This window comes from Pelecanus crispus, chromosome 12 (genome assembly GCF_030463565.1).
Source record: "Pelecanus crispus isolate bPelCri1 chromosome 12, bPelCri1.pri, whole genome shotgun sequence".
NCBI lineage: Eukaryota > Metazoa > Chordata > Aves > Pelecaniformes > Pelecanidae > Pelecanus > Pelecanus crispus.
The window spans coordinates 17153969-17171622 of record NC_134654.1 but is presented as its reverse complement, the minus strand read 5'-3'; the positions used below and the strand labels follow the sequence as shown (position 1 = coordinate 17171622).

Sequence of the window (17654 nt, the reverse complement as noted above, 5' to 3'; positions counted from 1 at the left end):
GTTTCCTGGCTTGGTGGCTGGATTGTTTATAATGAAAGTAAAAACTAGGAATCATTAAGATTGGAAAGGACCTCTTAAGATCATCAGTCCAACCACCAACCCAACACCCCCATGCCCACTAAACCATGTCCCAAAGTGCCACGTCTGCCTGTTTTTTGAACGCTTCCAGGGAGGTTCCACCACCTCTCTGGGCAGCCTGTTCCAATGCTTGACTACCCTTTCCGTGAAGAAATTTTCCTAATATCCAGTCTAAGTCTCCCCTGGCGCAGCTTGAGCCCGTTGACTCGTCCTTACTCCCAGGAGCAACGCGTGTGCCCGCCCGAGCGTACCCGCCAGGAAGCGTTTCCCACCCCGCCTCCGGTGCGCCAGGCGGGGCTACTCTGCTCCTTGTGCTTTGAGTGCTGCGGCTTTCGGCAGACTGCCGGGGGTGCGGGGGTGCGGGGCAGCCTGTCCGGGCTAGAGCGGGGCCGTGCCGCCGGTGCCCGAGCCGCGGGGAAACAAGGCGGGCGGCGCGGCCGGGGCCGGGGGCGCGGGGCGGCGGCGCGGGGGGCGGCGGCCGGCAGGGGGCGCGGAGCGGAGCGGCGGGAGCGGAGCGGGCAGGGCTGCGGCATGGAGGGGAGCAGGACCCCCCCCCGCTACGGATCGCTGGAGTCCACCCGGTGGCCGCCCGCCGGCGCGGGGCCAGGTGAGCACGGCGGGACCGGGACGGGCAGGGATGCTGCCCCATCCAAACTTTCCCCCCATCCCCCGGGGGCTTCGGGACTCGCCGGGCACCCGGGCCCCGGGAGCTGGGGGGGAACCGGCCGCTTTGTCCACCAAACGGGGCCCCGCGGGTGCTCCCCGTACCGGTACCGGCACCGCCGGAGCCCCCGTGCCGCGACCGTCGGGACTGGGGCAGGAGGGGTGGGGCGGGGGGGAGACGGACAGAGGGAAGGGGTGGATGGAGGGGAGGAAGGGTGGAGGGGAGGAAGGGTGGAGGGAAGGGGGGGATGGCTGGAGGGAGCGAACTGGTAGAAGGAGGGATGCAGCCCGGCCTCCGGCTGATGCTGCCCGGAGAGGCACGGAGCCGCTGTGCTGTCATGCCCGACTGTGGGCATGGCTGTGACCGGGAGGCTGGGGTGTCCACCCTGTCCTTCGCTGCCTTTTCCCCTCTCTGACCAGTTCCTCCAGTACGACCTAGGGTGGGCGGGGGGGGGGGCACCGACCGAGGGGTTTTCCAGGGCAGGGTCCCCAACCCTGAGGTGGGAGGAGAGGGCCCAATGCTGTGCTGTGGGCAACATCCTGGGGAGGGGAGGCTCCTGCAGCCTCTCTGCCATGCCATCCCTCCGACCTCTCCCCTTCCCCATCCCTTTCTGCTCCCACGTAGCCCCTTGCACCCAGCGGGATAGGGACAGACAGCTGGAAAGGCAGGGAAGGAGGGATGGAGCAAACACCAGCATCCTGCTTGGTACTACTGTGTGGGGGTGCTTCCCGTGAAGCTGCTCAGCTGCCTGGTGAGCTGCCCAAAGTTTTAGCCCTTCTCCTTTGTGCCTTCCAGCCCAGCAATATGTATCCTTCTCCCTTCCCCCCCCATCTCTCCTGCAGGGTGGGGGGAGATGGAGACCTTGCCCTTGGTGGGGGTCTGAGCACTTTCATCACCTGATCTTTTGCTTCCAGCAGCTGGGTGACAATCAGGGTGGTCCAGGAAAGGGTCAAATGCTTGATGGACTCAGGGTACTGGGTATGGCCCAGGCATCCCCCCTCGGGTGCCTGCGAGCAGGGTTGTGGCTTCGATGTTTGCTGGTTCAATGCACTTCTGTAAACTCCCAGCTCCTGGGGGACCGTCAGGCTGGGTGAGAACGTGGCAACGGTCGGTGTCTGTTTTTTGAATGCTGCTCTGCTGTTTGCTACCATCCCAGGAAATCTCAGGCCAACCCTGTGAAGCAGAGAGCACACGCAGCCTCTTGCTCTGCTTGCGCTCAGGAGGTGACCAGGGGAGTGTGCACACAGCAGCAGGGTGTTGCAGAGGGGCTACACCCCTGGTGATACCCCCTGTAAGTCATCCCGGGGTACCTCACCCATGAACTCTGGTCTTTTCTATGGCTAACATGGCCCCAGTGGTGCTGACTGTGCCAAGGGCTGCACATACACAGCCAGAGAGATCCCCCCTGGCTGCAATGGGCCAAGGCTGCATGTTTCTCCGTGGTTTATTAGAGGAGGCAGCTGGGGCACTGGCAGGGATACAGTGCTGTGGTTTGCAGGCTGCCTGTAGTTGTGATCTCTCCCATCTGGGTATGATGTTATCCTTTGGGACCAGCGTGCTCAGCTGTGTGTTGGCAGTCCTGGAAGCTTGTGTCCTTCCTGCCAGGCAGTGTGGATGCCGGAGACCTCCCTGCCTCTGACAAGGCTGCTCCAGAGCCAGGCAGTGGGTTACCTTCGCTCTCACTATCGAGCTTGTGGAGCAAGGGCTGATTTGGATGGGCTGAATGCCCCCTGCCCGTGCTGCTTTCCGTGGCAGAGAAAAGCACACGGCTGAGTTAAAGGCCTCTTGGGATGGAGCCCAAGAGCTCTGACCCCCTCCCCAGAGGACTGTCAATCAATTGCCCAACTTTAATCATGAAGTAAATTGCTTGAAACTCAACCCTGTGCTGGTTGCTGCTGTGACTCATCTCAGGCTTGCTGCTGGCTGTCTAAATGTTTTCACCAAAGCCATATGGTGTGGAAGTCTCTGGCTATTATACTTCTCATTAATGATACTTGCTTCCCCTGGGCCTTCTGTGATGATTAGAGCATCTCAAAGTTTAAATCAAAGCTTTCTCCCCTTTCTTGGTTTGCTGGGTTGAAATGGTGCCAGTCGGGGATCCTTTGGCTCCGGCAATGTGGGGTTGATTTCTGTGTCTGGCTCCACTGTCATGTGCACAGCTGTGGGAGCAAAGGGACCCCTCGGCAGTGTGGCTGCACATGGGTGTCATCCCTCTCCATCCCCAAAGGGATACTCAGGACAGTGAGCTTGATCACAGCTTTAATAAACATCCTGCCTTAGGCCCTTGCTGGTGCCAGGCACTTAGGTGGGGTATAAGAAACCCATTCTCAGCTTTGGCAGACCCACCTCCAGTGAGGTCTTTTGCCCAGCTGTCTGCTTGCAGGACATGCCGGGTTTTAATCCCCTGTGAGCTCCAAGTGCCTGTACTTGCCATTTGTGACTGCTGTATGGTGTCACTGCCATCACACAGGTTCATGGGTGCATGGTGCCCTTTGGTCTCGTCACCGTCTCAGGAAAGCTGTGATCTGGCCCATGCCTGTAGCTGCTGGGGTTCAGGAACTGAGCATCACCCCATAGCTGCCTGGAGAAAGCATCTCCTCAGCCAGCTGGGAGGATCCATGCGCATCCCAATCAGTTGTCACAGACTGATCTCATTACACGAGAGGAATTGGGATTGAGAGGGACCAAGTCCAACGCCCTGCTCAAAGCAGGCTTAGTAGTTAAATCAGGTTGCTCACAGCCTTATCTAGGAGGTATTTGGACCAAGGATGGAGATCCCACAACCTCTCTGCTAACTGTTCTGGTGTCTGAACAACCTGAGGAGAAACATTTTCCTAATATCTCACTGGGATTTCCCATGTTTCAGTTGTGCCCATCACCTCCTTGTCTGATCTTTATGCACTTCTGAAAGGAGTCTGGCTCTGTCTTCTCTGCATCCTCCCATTAGGTAGGTGAGTACAACCATGAGATCCCCCTTCACCTTCTCTTCTTTGGGTTGAACAAACCTGCTTCTCTCAGCCTCTCCTCATCTGTCCCCTGCTCCAGCCCCTGCCCTCACTCAGTTCTTAGTCCTGAGCAGATGCTGGCAGATGGAAGGAGTCTCCATCGGCAAGTTCATCTTACCATCCTATCAGCTGCATATTAGTCACCTGTATGGATTCACTGGTTTCTTGTGAGGTTTAGTGGATGGTTTTGGTGCAGAGGCATAGCTCTGTGTCCCTTTGTCTAGGTACTCCCCCCCAGGGTTCGTGGGCTTCATTTTGCAGGCGCACTAGCCTGGGACTGCCCTTCCCCTGCTTCTGCCCTGAATTAAGCAGCTCCAGGCACATGACTGTCCTCTTAGAGCTTCTTGTCCAGGACTTACTGCTTTGGTAAGCAGTTCCCTGGCATGCCTGAGGACTCATCTTGCCTGAGGGTTGCAGAGTGCCATGACCCTGGCCACACCACCCTGAAGGCACAGCCAAGGGCTGAGGAGCTTCCATTGCTCTGCTGCATGGTGTAGACCTGGCCGCTGTCCCCATTTCACAGCATGCTCCTGACCTGCAGTGGGAGGCTGCTGGGAAGTGTCCTACAGAAGGGTGACCAGGGAGGAGGGGTGCGTGAGGGCAGCTCCTTCTGAGCAGGGTGGTCCCAGCCTTGCTGTACTCCCCGTCTCTGATGGGAACCCACCCATAGTCCAGCCAGGAGCTTTCTCACTCTTGTGGGCAGCTGCCTACAGGCTGAAATCATGTCCCAGCCCCCTGCCGCAGACAAGGGAGAGCAACCCAGCATTGCCACCTCCTCCCTTCATGTACACAGGCGAGTATTCACCTCTCCCATCTGGGATGGCTTCTGCTAATGAGGTTCTGGGATGAGAAGGGAGAAGCAGCGATGCTGACACCTGTTTCAAGCCCTTGCTCTCACCCACTGGGAAACAGCTGGCTGATAATCTCAGCCAAATACTTCTGCCACCAGTGATCAAATATATTCTGGGTTATTCACCCACCCACCCAGACCAGGAGTGACAGTCCCCCTCCCCCAGACCCACCCGTGTGCTCCCAGGAGTGATTAGATTTAGCCTTGGCTAATGAAAGCTGCAGTAATCTCATATCTTTGTTTACTGGAGCATCTGTAAAATAATCATCCTTGTCATTTTAGCCTGGTCATGGAAGCAACACTTAGAGCAATGCAGCTTTTTCCTGACAGGTCTAGAGCTGCACTGAAGTACAGCCGAACCCCAGGGAGTGGCTGCCTACAAACACACGCTGGCTGTACCGTCTGCACCTTCACGTGTGTCATTACCTGTATGCCTGCTGTCATCTGCAGGGAGATCCTGCTTGTCCCTGGCGCATGGTCCCAGCTGCTTGGCAGCACTGGGTGTGGGTGCAGCAAAATATCCCGAGCAAGAGGAGCTCTGGGGTGGCAGAGCAGCAGGATGCTTGGGACGAGGGACCTCAGTATCCCGGTCCCCTAGCAACTGCAGTGTGGTCCCCTAGCAACCGCATCCTGGTCCTGTAGCAACCACAGTCCGGTCCCCTAGCAACCCCCTTTAGGCCCGTAGAAACAAGGCTAAGGGAACGTTTCTGTGCAAATTTGCAGCAGAGACATTGAGCAAGAGCTGATGGAGGGCAGTGCGTCCAACCCCACACCTCATCCAGCCTATGTATCTGTTGGTCTGTCCTGAGCAGGCACTGGTTCCTGAAAGCATCCTGACAGCTTAGAATGGGGAACAGTCGAGGATTCAGCAGGCTGGTGTTGGCTGAATGTGGCCTTTGTAGCTAGGGGAAGAGGGAGATAATCTCCAAGTAGTCCTCATGAGTTTCTAAGCCAGAAACAGCAGAAAATTATTCTTCAAACCAGTCACGCTAACCCAAACCACTTGTATTTCCACTATTAAACCTCTGCCAGCAGCCTTGGAAACATGCCTCACTCTGAGAATGATTTCTCAAGCAGTTTTACATGATGGGTAGAGGACCAGTGAGTGCAGAGTGTTTTGTTGCCTCATGCCTTAATGCCTTCCTGACCTGTAATGCTCAGCACTGGCCTGGGTCCCATTTGGGATCGCCAAGCCACACTCTCCATTTCTGACATCTCCAGTTCCCAGACCTCAGCTGCCCAGAAAGTCCTGCTCCCAGAGCTGGTGCTCCTTAGCTGTGCTTTCCCTTCTCCCTGCACAGGGAAAGTCCCAGGGCTGCAGGAAGACGAAGTCTTGGAGGGGGGGTGTGTCCTGTGGAGATTCAAAGGAAGCAGACTTTGCCTCTGACATCTGTGATTTTTAATGTTTTCTCCTAGCCTGGCTTTGCTGTAGCTACTGAGTCCCCTGTTCCTAACCTGAGCTGTATGCACATCACAGGAGAGCCAGATTAGCCTGTGTGATAAATGTGCTGCTGCATATCACTGATAACAAGCTCAGTGATGTGTCTCTGAAAGCCAGACCAGGCTAGTGGGTGGGAGCTGGCCTGGGAGCAAAACCTCAGCTATCCCCATAAAATGGGCTGGGAGCCACTGTGGAACGTGCAGGCTTGCAGGCACTGTGTGAATCAGCATGGCATCCTTGTGTAAATCAGTGTGACAGTCTTGTGTAAACCAATGGGATATCAGAGGGACATCTGTGTGTAAATCAGTGGAGGCGGGGGAGGCAGAGCTGGTGTCAGACCAATGGATCGCGGTTGCTTGGCTCTTGTCCTGTCCAGCCCTAGGACTGCCACAGCATTTTTCTAAAATATAAATTACAGCCCCTTTTTCCCGCATTTTGCTGTGAGGCTCTTGCCTCTTGCCCTGAGCAAATGACATCCCCTTTCCCTGCCTCAGTTTCCCCAAGTGGGTTATAGAGGTGATACTCAGCACTCCAGAGGACGAGGAAGACAAACTGGCCTGCTGGGTACCATGGGGGCTTTTTCCCCCAGTGAGTTGGGAAGGATGAGGGAATCTCCATTCCAGCCGGTGGGGAGAGGGACCAGCTATGGGATCTTTACCTCCACAGCTCCTTAGGAGGCCCCTCTGTGCTATATGGCCCAACGTTTGGTCCTGGCACATACTGGAGGACAGGCTCATGACTCTGGGTGTCTGTCCATGTGCTGGACATGCCTGAGGCTTACATAGTTCTAGAAAAAGAGAGAGATATTCCTGTCCTTCCCTCCAGCAGTTTTTAGCTCCCTTGGCCTCCTGCTGTTCAGCACAGGGGAAGACCCCTGGAAATCTGGGGCTTTCTCAGCAGTGCAGAGCCTGCCACAGCATTGGTGTGAGCAGGGTGTGCTGCAAAGCCAGCACAAGCAGGCAAAATGATGCTTGTTTCTAAGGTTCAGAGAGCTGCAAGCTCAGATGAGGTGGCCTGCTGGCCTCCAAGGTCTTCTTTCATGCAGATACTTCACGCATATTGCATGCATGTTTGGAGTTGCGCTCAGCAAGCTGAACCAGCTTTGATGCTAACGCAGCAATGAGCAGACCTGTTCCAGTGCCCAGCCTCACACAAAGCAAAAATAAAGGCAAAACACAGTCATCGGCAGCTCAATGCCCTTGTATATGTCGGTGACTTTCCATGTGCCTGTTGGGCTGTCTCCTCTTGCAGCACCCAGCAGGGTAGCAAGAAGCCTGAAAATGGGTTTAAAAGTGCACATGCTTAGTGGTTATGCTGGTCTGGCGTTTGCAGGAGGCGTCCCTGTGACAGCCCTGTGGTCCCTGTGGTCCTCAGTACGTGTTTAACATCTGCTGGCTAACGTGGCTCCTGTTTCATTTGCAGAGGACGAGATTGTTTCCATGGCCGACTCGACCACCACCATTGATGACATTGAAGGGGAGCTCTTCAAAATTGAGAGGATCAGGGAGATCCTGGTGAGGAGGGAGTCAGAGCTGCGATACATGTGAGTACCTGCCTCCTCCCGCACTGTCCCCCCTTCCCAACGTCACCCCAGCATTTTCTGCCTGCCTGGTCAAACATGGATCTTCCCTGGGGATGAGCAGAGCTGAAGACGCTTTCCACCTCGTTTTCCACCTGGAATTGCAGCCTCTCCCACTGCTCTGGCATTGCTCTCGGAAGGGGCTTGAATGGGTCCCTGTTACAAAGCTGCCACTGATGCTGTGATGATTTGAGCTATGCAAACAGAGTTTATGGCACAGGTTTAACTACACTATAATGTTTCCATATTCAACCACAAGCACCCTGCCTTTCCAGTGGGTCCATACGCTTTACTCTTCCTCAGTGCATGGCTCTTGGGCTGTCCTTGGGATGGGACCTGAGGTTCGGTGGCTCATTGCTGCTCTCTGGACATAGCGCTTTGCCCCAGCATGCAGATCTCTGACTGTTGAACAACCACATGACCACAGTTTACTTTCTCCACGTTGCAGTATTACACATACTCCCAGCTCCTCCTTTGCTCACCCATTCCCTGGCTGCCAGGGGACATCGGGACACATCGGGGCTGGACCAGCATTGGTGCCCAATGCCTGTCTCCACACTGCATCCTGCTCTCCACTCCCAGCACAGCCTTTGCAACCAAATGCAGAGGGAAAGATCTTCTCCAGGGTCCCTGTCAATAATCAAAGCAGTTTCTGAGTAAAAATCCAGAGACCCTTCACATTTAAGGCAATCAAGTAGTCACTGTGTTGCAGTGCTACTAACCAGCACTCAGGGTGATAAAGAACATTTTTCCTGGGTATATCTGGGAGGAAAAGGACTGACTAGCATTCATAGTCTGGGTTGATTAAGCTTTTTAATACCACTAAATTGCTGTAGTCAGCCCAGTCCTGAGATCCCATGCTGTCAGGTCGACACAAAGCCTGGGATCTTTTACTGGTAATGGCAAAAACCATATTTACTGGGCTGCAGTACTTGATATGCTGCTCTTTTAGTGTGTCTGGGTCCACACTGGTACCTGCACTACAGGGATCACCAAAGCCTGGAAATGCCTGTGTAAATCCGCTGCCTGGGGAAGCTATGAGCTGGACTGTGGTTTAGAGGCTCAGATTAGGTGTGATGACCTCTTTAAGGCACAGTTCCCCCTGAATATATTGTTGAAAAGGATTTTTGGAAATCATAAAAAATGTAGTTCTTAAATGCTTTCCATGGCAACCAGTACCTAAATCTCACAGGTGCTGTCAAAACTCACATCTCTTGCTTTTTCTTATCCCTTTATTTCTTTTCTTCCTTGGCTTGCACTTGGAAAACAAAAGGAAATCACCTACAGAAACCACATACTGGGGTGGGTATGGATGCAAAAGTGATCACTTGGAAGTTTGGAAATGCCAGGATTACGTGTCCGAGTGGTTTGGAGGAGCTGTAGGGAACCTGAGCATCGGCTCTGTGGGGTGCAGCAGCGGGGAGGAGCATGGCTCTGCAAGGCAGGGAAAGCTGAGGGCTTCCTTGAGCATCTCTGCTGGAGAAGAGGGATCCCCAGACCTGGGTTTGTCAGGACAGGGTTAAAAATGTTGGGGACCTGGGGCTGAAAGGGGCTTTTTTTCCCAATGGAGGAAAAAAATGTGAATAAAAGTGAAAAAAATCCTGAATATTAATTCAGGATCGTTTGGACTGTGGGGCTCAGGGCGATGGACATCTCCACTGATGTGCTACCAGATGGGGGATTGACCTGCCTGGTCAGTTGATAGTGATCAGTGTTTTCTTCTTGTTGGAAATGTCAGACTAAAACATTCCAACATTTCTGAGACGTCTGTGATGTAGAAAACAATGAAGCTCCCAATATTTCTCCTTTTATAGGGCAAAAAGAAAGGTCTGAAACTCCTGTGGGAGATTCAGCTCTGCGCCTCACCCACTCAGTGCTCTGATCTGCTCCCCAGGGCCAGACAGGGGTAGCACGGCTACGGCTGATGCTGTAATAAATTTTATCACCAGTAGTAGAAATAATCTCAGCTCCAGCAGCAGCCTTCTGGGTGTTTGTCTTTGCAATCTCTCCCAAGTTTTACTGAAATAAGAATTTTTATTACTGCCCATTTATTTTTCTCATTATCAGTTTTTACAGAATTAAATTCCAATTTAATTTTAATAATACTTCAGTTATGATTTGACTGTTTATTTTAATTTTAATAAGTGTATCACTAGCAATCCACCTGTTGTCCATGTGTCCCATGCAGACCTCCCTGCTGGTGCTCTTTGTACAAGCTCAGGGCTCAGCCACCATAGGACTATGGGCAGGCAATAAAAGGATAAACAGACCTCCCTGTTCTCCACGTGCAGCTCCCAGACATTGGCATCAGTGGACCTGCTCGGTGTGGTATGCAAACAAATGAAGACACTGTCGGAGCAAAAATCTGACAGACCCAAGAGAAAGTCTTCTCCCCTGCCTGGGATGTTCTTCTCCTACATCAATATCTCCCAGGGTCCCTCTTCGTCAGTCTGTTTATTTTTCCTTACCTATTTAATATTCCTGGTGTCCTCGGCTCAGCTGACAAAGCTGCATCTTCAAGTAGCTCCAGCAAATATGACTCATCCCAGAAGGGGTGGACGGCATGACTCAGTGGAAGGGCCAGCAGAATTATTGAAGATGCAGACAGGGCTTTTAGTAATGCACACTTCAAAGGGAACCAAAGGCACATCTGCTCAAGGTGGCACCAGCTCATGAGTCAATCGTATTATCTGTAGACACAGATTATGTATTAGGATTTCTTGTCACTCATGGCCATGGAGCTTGCTAGAAATCTCATCTGTGCTTTCCCATATGCCATGCAAAGCATACAAGGAGTCCTGCATCAAAGGCTTGGACAACCTTGAGAAGCTTCTGCTAAGATGCTGGGGTGCTTGGTAGGGCTTAGGAGGAGGTATGGTGCCTCTGTCTATGTGGAAAATGGGTCAGCTGATTCCTTGTAGTCAACATTTGGATATGCCAATCCTCTTGGAGGCTCAGTCTAGACAGGTCAACCACTGTGGCCTGCGATGTTGGTGCTTACCAGCTTCTTCATGAAACTGGTCACTGAACATGATATTTAAAGGGGGAAAATGCTTCCCATCCCACCCCATGTAGGCAAAGCACTGTGCACAGGGCAGCGTGGGGCCAAGTCCTGTATAGACCTGTCTTGTCTCCAGCTGAGAGGTTTGTGTCACCAGATATTTTCCCAGCACAGACTGCTCATGGTTCAGTGCCCACATGTGTTGTCTAAAACATCCAGGGCTGCAGTCACAAGTCTCTAAGGTCTAGGGAGACCTTAGATACAGGTGTTGCTGAGATATCGGTGGATTAGTTGCGCTGTCATAAGGAAATGCTTCTGGTCAGAGTGTCCACATCTACCTGTGGGTGATGACTGGAACACCCTCTTCTGCTGGTGGAGCTGTTCAGCACCATTTGAATATGCTGCCTGACACCAGACCCTCTGCCACGGGACTTCTGTTGCCTTTGCTGGCTCCAAGCTCCTGGAAGATGTGTATTAAGACTGATATGTCAATGAAGAGGTTGATTCATTGATGCACCAACTGAGCAATTTCTGGTCCTGGGGCATGGGAGCCTGTTACACCTGGAAAATCTGGGGCTGGATTTTGGATGGAGACACTTTCTTTCAGCTTCAGACCAGGTAACAAGAGGTGGGGAGACACCAGATGGTCTGGCCAGAGTGGCTCAGCCACACCAGGGTAAGCCTGGAGAAAGAAGAGAAGCGTGCCAAATCCCAGCTCAACAGTCCAGCCTTGATCATGAGATTCAGTGCCTTGCCATCGGGTGCAGGGGCTTTAAAAAATGCTTTTCAAATGAGCCGACAGCCAAAGTCCCTGATTAGGGACTTCAGTTCCTGGGTATCTTAATGCCAAGGAAATGGTGCTTCACTGGCTGCTGGCTGGCTGCTGGCTGGCTGGACTGTGCCGAGGCTCGTGATGCCACATCAGAGCAGCACTGGCTTTTCCTAATCTTCCCAGTGAGGGATAATGTGTGAGGAGCCCTGGGAGGGCTCAGAGCAGGAGCAAAAGTGTCAGATGGGTTGGTCTTGTCATGCTTTGGTTGGAGATTGGCTGGCCCTAGGCTGATGCAACCTTGGAGACAGCTGGAAGGGCAGACGGGGCTGGGCAGCCCTTAGGTAGCTGCTCACTGTGTGCACAAGTTTCTGGCAGAAACCAGGAGGACTTTGAGGAAAGGACCCTAAAGGGCAAAGCAAGGAAGTCTCTAAAGCCAGAGGCTACTGGCATTAGAGAGGTCGGGAGATGGGGAGCACAGCAGGCAGACCAGAGACAGCTCTGGGGGTTACTGGAGCTGTGACTTGTCTCATCTTCTGTGGTGTCACCTACCCAGGGGAGCTCCTCAAGGATGGCTTGGTTTGTGGTGGAGAGAGGTCTCAGCCATGAGCACTGTCTGCTCTTGGGAATTGCCTCACCATGGGTGAATGCATAAAGCTCTTCAAACTGAAGCACTGATGCTCTTCGTGGCCAGATACCATTGTTCCTCAGACTTGTCCAATCAGGGCTTTAGCGAGGGCATAGGCATGCAATTTTAAAAAATAAATCAGTAAATAAATTTGGTTAAGTCTTCTCTGCCAGCCCTAGTGAGCAGCGAGCAGCACTTGAGCTGGTACACCCGTGGAGGGGGCTGAGTGTCTGTGGCGCTTCCAAGACATCATCAAACTGCCTCCAGCACGGACAGGGCCATGCATCCTGTGTTCGCTCCATCAGCAGCTGGTGCTGACATTTGAGTTAAGCCCATCCTGATCGGTATCTTGCTGCTGTTGTGTGGTTTGAGCCAGAGATGATTTCATTTCCTGAGGCTTCGGCAGGCTCCTTTTCTCCTGTTGAAATGACCTTGTTTCTCAGCAGACACCTGCAAAGTTTGCACATTTCCCCCCTCTCTTGTGTTTCATTTTTCTACCTTTTTTTAATTCTGCAGAAAGGCAGTATAAAAATGTCAGATCTTTTTATGTGGCAGCAGCTTCCATTTGTTTTTGGATTTTGCTGTTTGGGGATTATATTTTGGGAGAAGGAGAAACACAGCTGCTATTGCATGGTGGATGTGCCAGGTTTTAATAAGGCTTCATTGTCATTAGAGTGATAAAACTTTTTCTTTGCCAACAACCAGTGACACAACTCATGTAGCTCCAACAAAAGCTCTGAGATGAAGTGGGCTACTGTTTCCTGTGGGAAGGCAGGTAAATCCGTGCTCCCCATTGCAGGCACTGAGTACATTGCCTTCCAGTGTTGGCTGGGTGTTGTTCTGGAGGTTTTAAACCTTTCCTCTCCCAGTCTTTCCCTCAGTGGTTTCATTTGTGTCTCTGCAGGATGGATGACATTCAGCTTTGTAAAGAAATCAGCCGGCTGAAAAAGGAGCTTCAAAAACTCATAGCCCTTCCAGGTAAGGCTTTGTAAAACTTCAGAGAGCTGCAATCAGCAGAAAGGTTTCCATGAAATACAAGAAGCTCTTGAACAGCTCCCACCCCAGGATGCTCCCAGAGACACTGTTGCTGCAGGCAGTGTGCGAGCATCAAGAAACGTGGCTCCTTGGGTCTGACCTGAGATCTTTCTTGAGAGCTTTGCTGCTTGCAGTACCACCAGGGAGCCCTTGTCCAGGCCTGGGCTGAAGGGCAGAGGAAACAGAAAAGGAGAAAAAACATGAGTCCTTTGAGGAAGAGCATGGGTCTGGTATAGGAGGAAGACAGGAGCTGAGTGATGTGACAGTGAATGCTGACACAGTGGGATGTGCCACGTACACCTAGGAGGATCCCCAAATGACTTGAGAGAACAAGCAGGGGACATTGACAGACCACACGGTGAAGGGGCCCCTTTGGAGGTAGCAGGAGGGGGAGTGCTTTCAAAGGCCTCAAGAGCATGACAAGCAATGAATTCTTGCTGTGACCATGTCAGAAATGTGTGTCAGTGATGGAGCAGATGGCAGCAGCTGCCAGGGAAGGATTCCTGGTTGCAGGATCCAGGGTAGGATGGGTGCTAGGGGGATGTCATGCCAAAGGGGGTCAGTGGCGTCCCTGATTTAGGTGAATTCATCATTCAGGATGTTGAAAAGAGGCAAACAGTCCAGGGCAACATATGTGAAAACTTCAGCTGGGGGGCAACACTGCTTTTGTTCCCCCCTTACCATGCTCAGTGACCCTCCATGTCCCTGTTGCAGCCAGAGCCACCCTTGACTCTTCACAGCCAAAGGTTTGGTTTGCCTAAGGATTCCCCTCAGCCAAAATATTCAAATGAAAGCCCACACCAAACAGCTCAGGGTTTGAATGAGAATGAGCAAGAAAGGCTTCACCACAAGCTGTGTCCATCACTGTTCATGAGGCTATGCCTCCTCCTAGGACATCTGCATTCAGCCCCCAGTAAGGACTTGACCTGTGTTTTCAGAACCAGATGGGAGACATATCCCTGCTTGTTTGTACCCATCCAAGCATTAAGGTCTGGACCACCACAAGTATCTCTCTGAAGATGCTGCACTCACTGAGACCAATGAGTGGGTAGCAGGGGGCGATGCCTGGATGTAGATAAGGGACCAGCTGTGCACATCTGTTTCCCAGAGCAGCAGCTCAACTCACCTGTTCTGTACCCAAGGTTATCTCAAAGTCACGGGTGCCAAGAAACCTTGTCCCTGTCTAATGCCATAGTTTCGCTATGCTGTGTGTGCCTGTGAATCATCAGCATGCAGTTAGAGCACAACTGCTGCTTCATATGCAGGTATTCATCAGTTTAATACAACCTGGTTGCATCCAGAGGGAGGTTCAGACAGGGGAGGGGAGGATTCTGCCATAAAAATGGGAGCTGCTTGCAAAACATAGACCCAGATCTCGTGGGCTTTTAATTCAAACACTTTCTAGTTCATAAAACAAGACTTGACCTAAACGATGGCTCAGGACCAGAGATAAACTTGGCCTTTTCTGAAGCTTGAGAAATGTGTCTGGCTTTCCTTCATCTGCTTTGGTCTTTCATGTCTAGCCATTTCAGCATTCCCAGATTCAGCTGAGAGCAGAAATGCTGCTTGATTAAGGGATGCTCTTTTTGTCATCTTTATAACTTGGCTAATATCAGACTGTGCTGGAAAAATCCTGCAAATCATTGGTCTTGTGAGACTATAGGAGCAGATCATTCATAAAAATGGGCATTGAACTTTGGTTCGGATAAAGATTCAAACACATCAGTGCTTACTCAGAGCTCAGCCAGACCTGTGGCTTGAAATCTCACCTGAGCAAGGTGCCTTTAATAATTCAGAGAGATATTGTGGTCACGATGGACTCTGACATCAGCAAGTCAGAAAAAAAGATGCAGTGTTTATACAGCAGGTATGTTAACTCTGACATGCTCTAACTCAGGAATGCAGATTGTTAGTTAACTCCAAATAGCTGCTATGTTTGTGCACAGCCTGATGTTTCTGATTTGTCTGGCATCCAAATGACACTGTAAAGTGCTCCTATTCCCACCGGGCAGGTGGGAGCTGCTGCACAGAGACAGTGCCCATTGCCAGGCAACTTTGCAGTAACTCTTCATGGTAGAAGACCAGCAGCTGTGGCCCAGACCTCAGTCCAGATCAGCTTTCTCTGTGACGAAGCTTGAGTTCACTCCCTGCACAAGACTACAATTGTGGGAGAAACCTTTGTTTGCTGGGGATGTTTCTAACAACATGATGATTTTGAGAAGTTCTTCCTACTCAGACCCCTACAGCAGCACCTCTGATCAATACATAGCAGACTTTAAACTACAAATCAATACATAATTTAGGTAACTGCTGAGACCCAGCCTACAGGGTTTGCTCCATACTGTGAATTTCGCTGCATTTTCATGTAGCTGAAGGAAGACTAGAGACTGATCCATCCTGTGCTGGATTGATTTTGGAGCTGACTGCTGAATTCAGAAATGGTATTAAATAGCTGCAGCACAGTCATAGTTTCCACCTAAGGTAGCTCTCCATTTATATTTAACACTCCTTAGCCCTATCTTTATCATCTTCATGTATCCCACTTATTGCTATGTACCAATTTATATAGGACATGACTACATAGTGATGTGAGAGTTTTCAGGTCTTCACTAACGCACTGCCTGAAGATATGTGGCACAAGTGGGTCCCACGGTGCTCAAGGTAGGTCAGTCTAGGGCTTCAGGTGACAACCAAGACTTCAAAATAGCCTGGCAGACACTTGTGGTCATCCTTGTCGCTGGGGTGGGAATGGGGCTGACAGTGGTTTTAAAGGTCAGATGTAGAGGATGAGGTCACAGGGACCGTGTTCAGCAAGGGAATAAGGCTATAGAAAAAGTGTCTCTGTGTGTATGGGATAAATGGTGGTGTGAGGTGCTCCCAAGGCACCTGGGCATTGTTGAAAATTCCCTATGCACCTGAATTGCTGGGTTTCTCAGCCACATGGAGGGCCTGGCTCAGAGGTCTCTGGACGCCTACCCAGCTCAGGTCCAAGCTAAGACTGGTTGGGTGTGCTGACATGGGGAATGCAGGTTAAGCACATCCTAGCTGAAGGATGACATCCAAGTCTGGTATTTCTGAACTTGCTGAGACCCAGTACCCAGCCTCTTCAGCAGTGCAGGGTGAAGACCCTAGGCGAGCCATGGTCATCTTCCACCAGAGAAGTCACCTTGCTGAAGAGCCCTTCCTCTGCTCTGCAAAGCTCACAGTTGCAACCTTCAGTGCTCAGCCCCCTGAAAATTTTGGGGAGAAGCTAAAAATTCAAAGTTTGATGACACCAGACCTGTCTTCTCCCAGCCAGGGTGGTTTGGGATGAGGTTGTTGCTTATTTAGCAGCGTGTATCTGGGTCCAGATGCTTACTTTGGGTTGGCTTTTACCCCCACTCTCACATCTGCTCCCGGGTCAAGCAGAAGTAGAGCAAGCTTGGCCTTGGCATGGGCAGGATGGCCCCTGTTGGTGTGTTAAATATGTTCCCTGTGCTGCAGAGAATGAGAAGTCCAACGAGGAGAAGCAGAGGGAAGAGGAGCTGGTACAGCAGATACACAAGCTGGTGGAAACACGGGATTTCCTGGTGGATGATGTGGAGTTTGAGAGGCTCAGGTAGCTGTGTGAAATTTATTCCTTGCGCTTAGGACAGTGCAGTCTGTCCTCTGATCTGTGTCTTGCCTTGCCACATGGTCCTGAATGCCTTGCTGCTCCTTTCCTGAGTGCTAGCCAATCTCTTTGTCACAGGGAAAGGGAAGAAGACAAGGAAATGGCAGAGTTCCTGCAAAGTAAGCTCTCCAAAAGCTACCTCCAGAAAGAAAGTAGGTGGTTGATGAGTTTTATTCCTCGCATTGAACCTCCCTGGCAGTTTCTCCCCTTTCCTAAGCACTCTGTCCCCAAGATTTCATTGCTCTGCATGGGGCTAGCTTACCTGGAGGCCATCTGTTGCTGGAGGAGACTGTGTGGAAATGGCAACTGGGGGATACTGGTGCTTGAGATCACATTGTGGAAATGTCCTGAATAGGTACAGATGTTATGCTTCCATTTCCCACCCAGCATTTCCCAGCCAGCATGTCCTATGAGAATGGGGGTGGGTAGATGTCCTTTTATGGCTGATGTACTTCATTTGATCCTTTCCAACCAGCTCCTTACATTTCATCGCACCATTAGCTAAGGTGACAAGTTGTGGTATCCATCCAGTCCTCCTTTCTTCATGGCCTCTGACAGCTACCCTCTTCCCTGTGCCTCCATCATTGCTGGAAGAACACCTCCCCAGTGTGGTGGGAGGCATTTCCAGCCCAGGATCCCTGTGCTTGTGCCTGTAGCACACATGGTGATGTGCTTCCTGGATGCAGGAGCTCATGCCCAGCTGTGGGTCTGAAGAGGGTCAGCATCTTAGCCCTGAAAGGAGCTCTAAGAAGAAGCGATGGGCCTGTGCTCTTGTCACTAGACAGACACTGATTCCTCTTTCCATAGCTCCTGTCAAAGAGAAGAAAATGACTTCCAGGGGGCAGCAAACCTCTGCACCATATATGACCAAAACGGGCCTCACCCTGCTCAAGGAGTGCTGTGGCTTCACCTGCTCCATCATGTAGGCCAGCCCCCAGCTCCTCTGCACAGC

At 51.7% G+C, this 17654-nt stretch overlaps 1 protein-coding gene across 1 annotated transcript; it reads left to right on the top strand.

Moving 5' to 3' along the window:
* Positions 1 to 590: 590 nt before the first annotated feature.
* LOC104034602 (bMERB domain-containing protein 1-like) lies at positions 591 to 17628 on the top strand. The gene is made up of 6 exons (XM_075720139.1): positions 591 to 685; positions 7461 to 7581; positions 12920 to 12993; positions 16534 to 16648; positions 16781 to 16854; positions 17510 to 17628. Exons 1-6 carry the CDS (start codon positions 610 to 612, stop codon positions 17626 to 17628), a joined length of 579 nt encoding a protein of 192 aa, XP_075576254.1. The 5' UTR covers positions 591 to 609.
* The last annotated feature ends 26 nt before the right edge of the window (positions 17629 to 17654 follow it).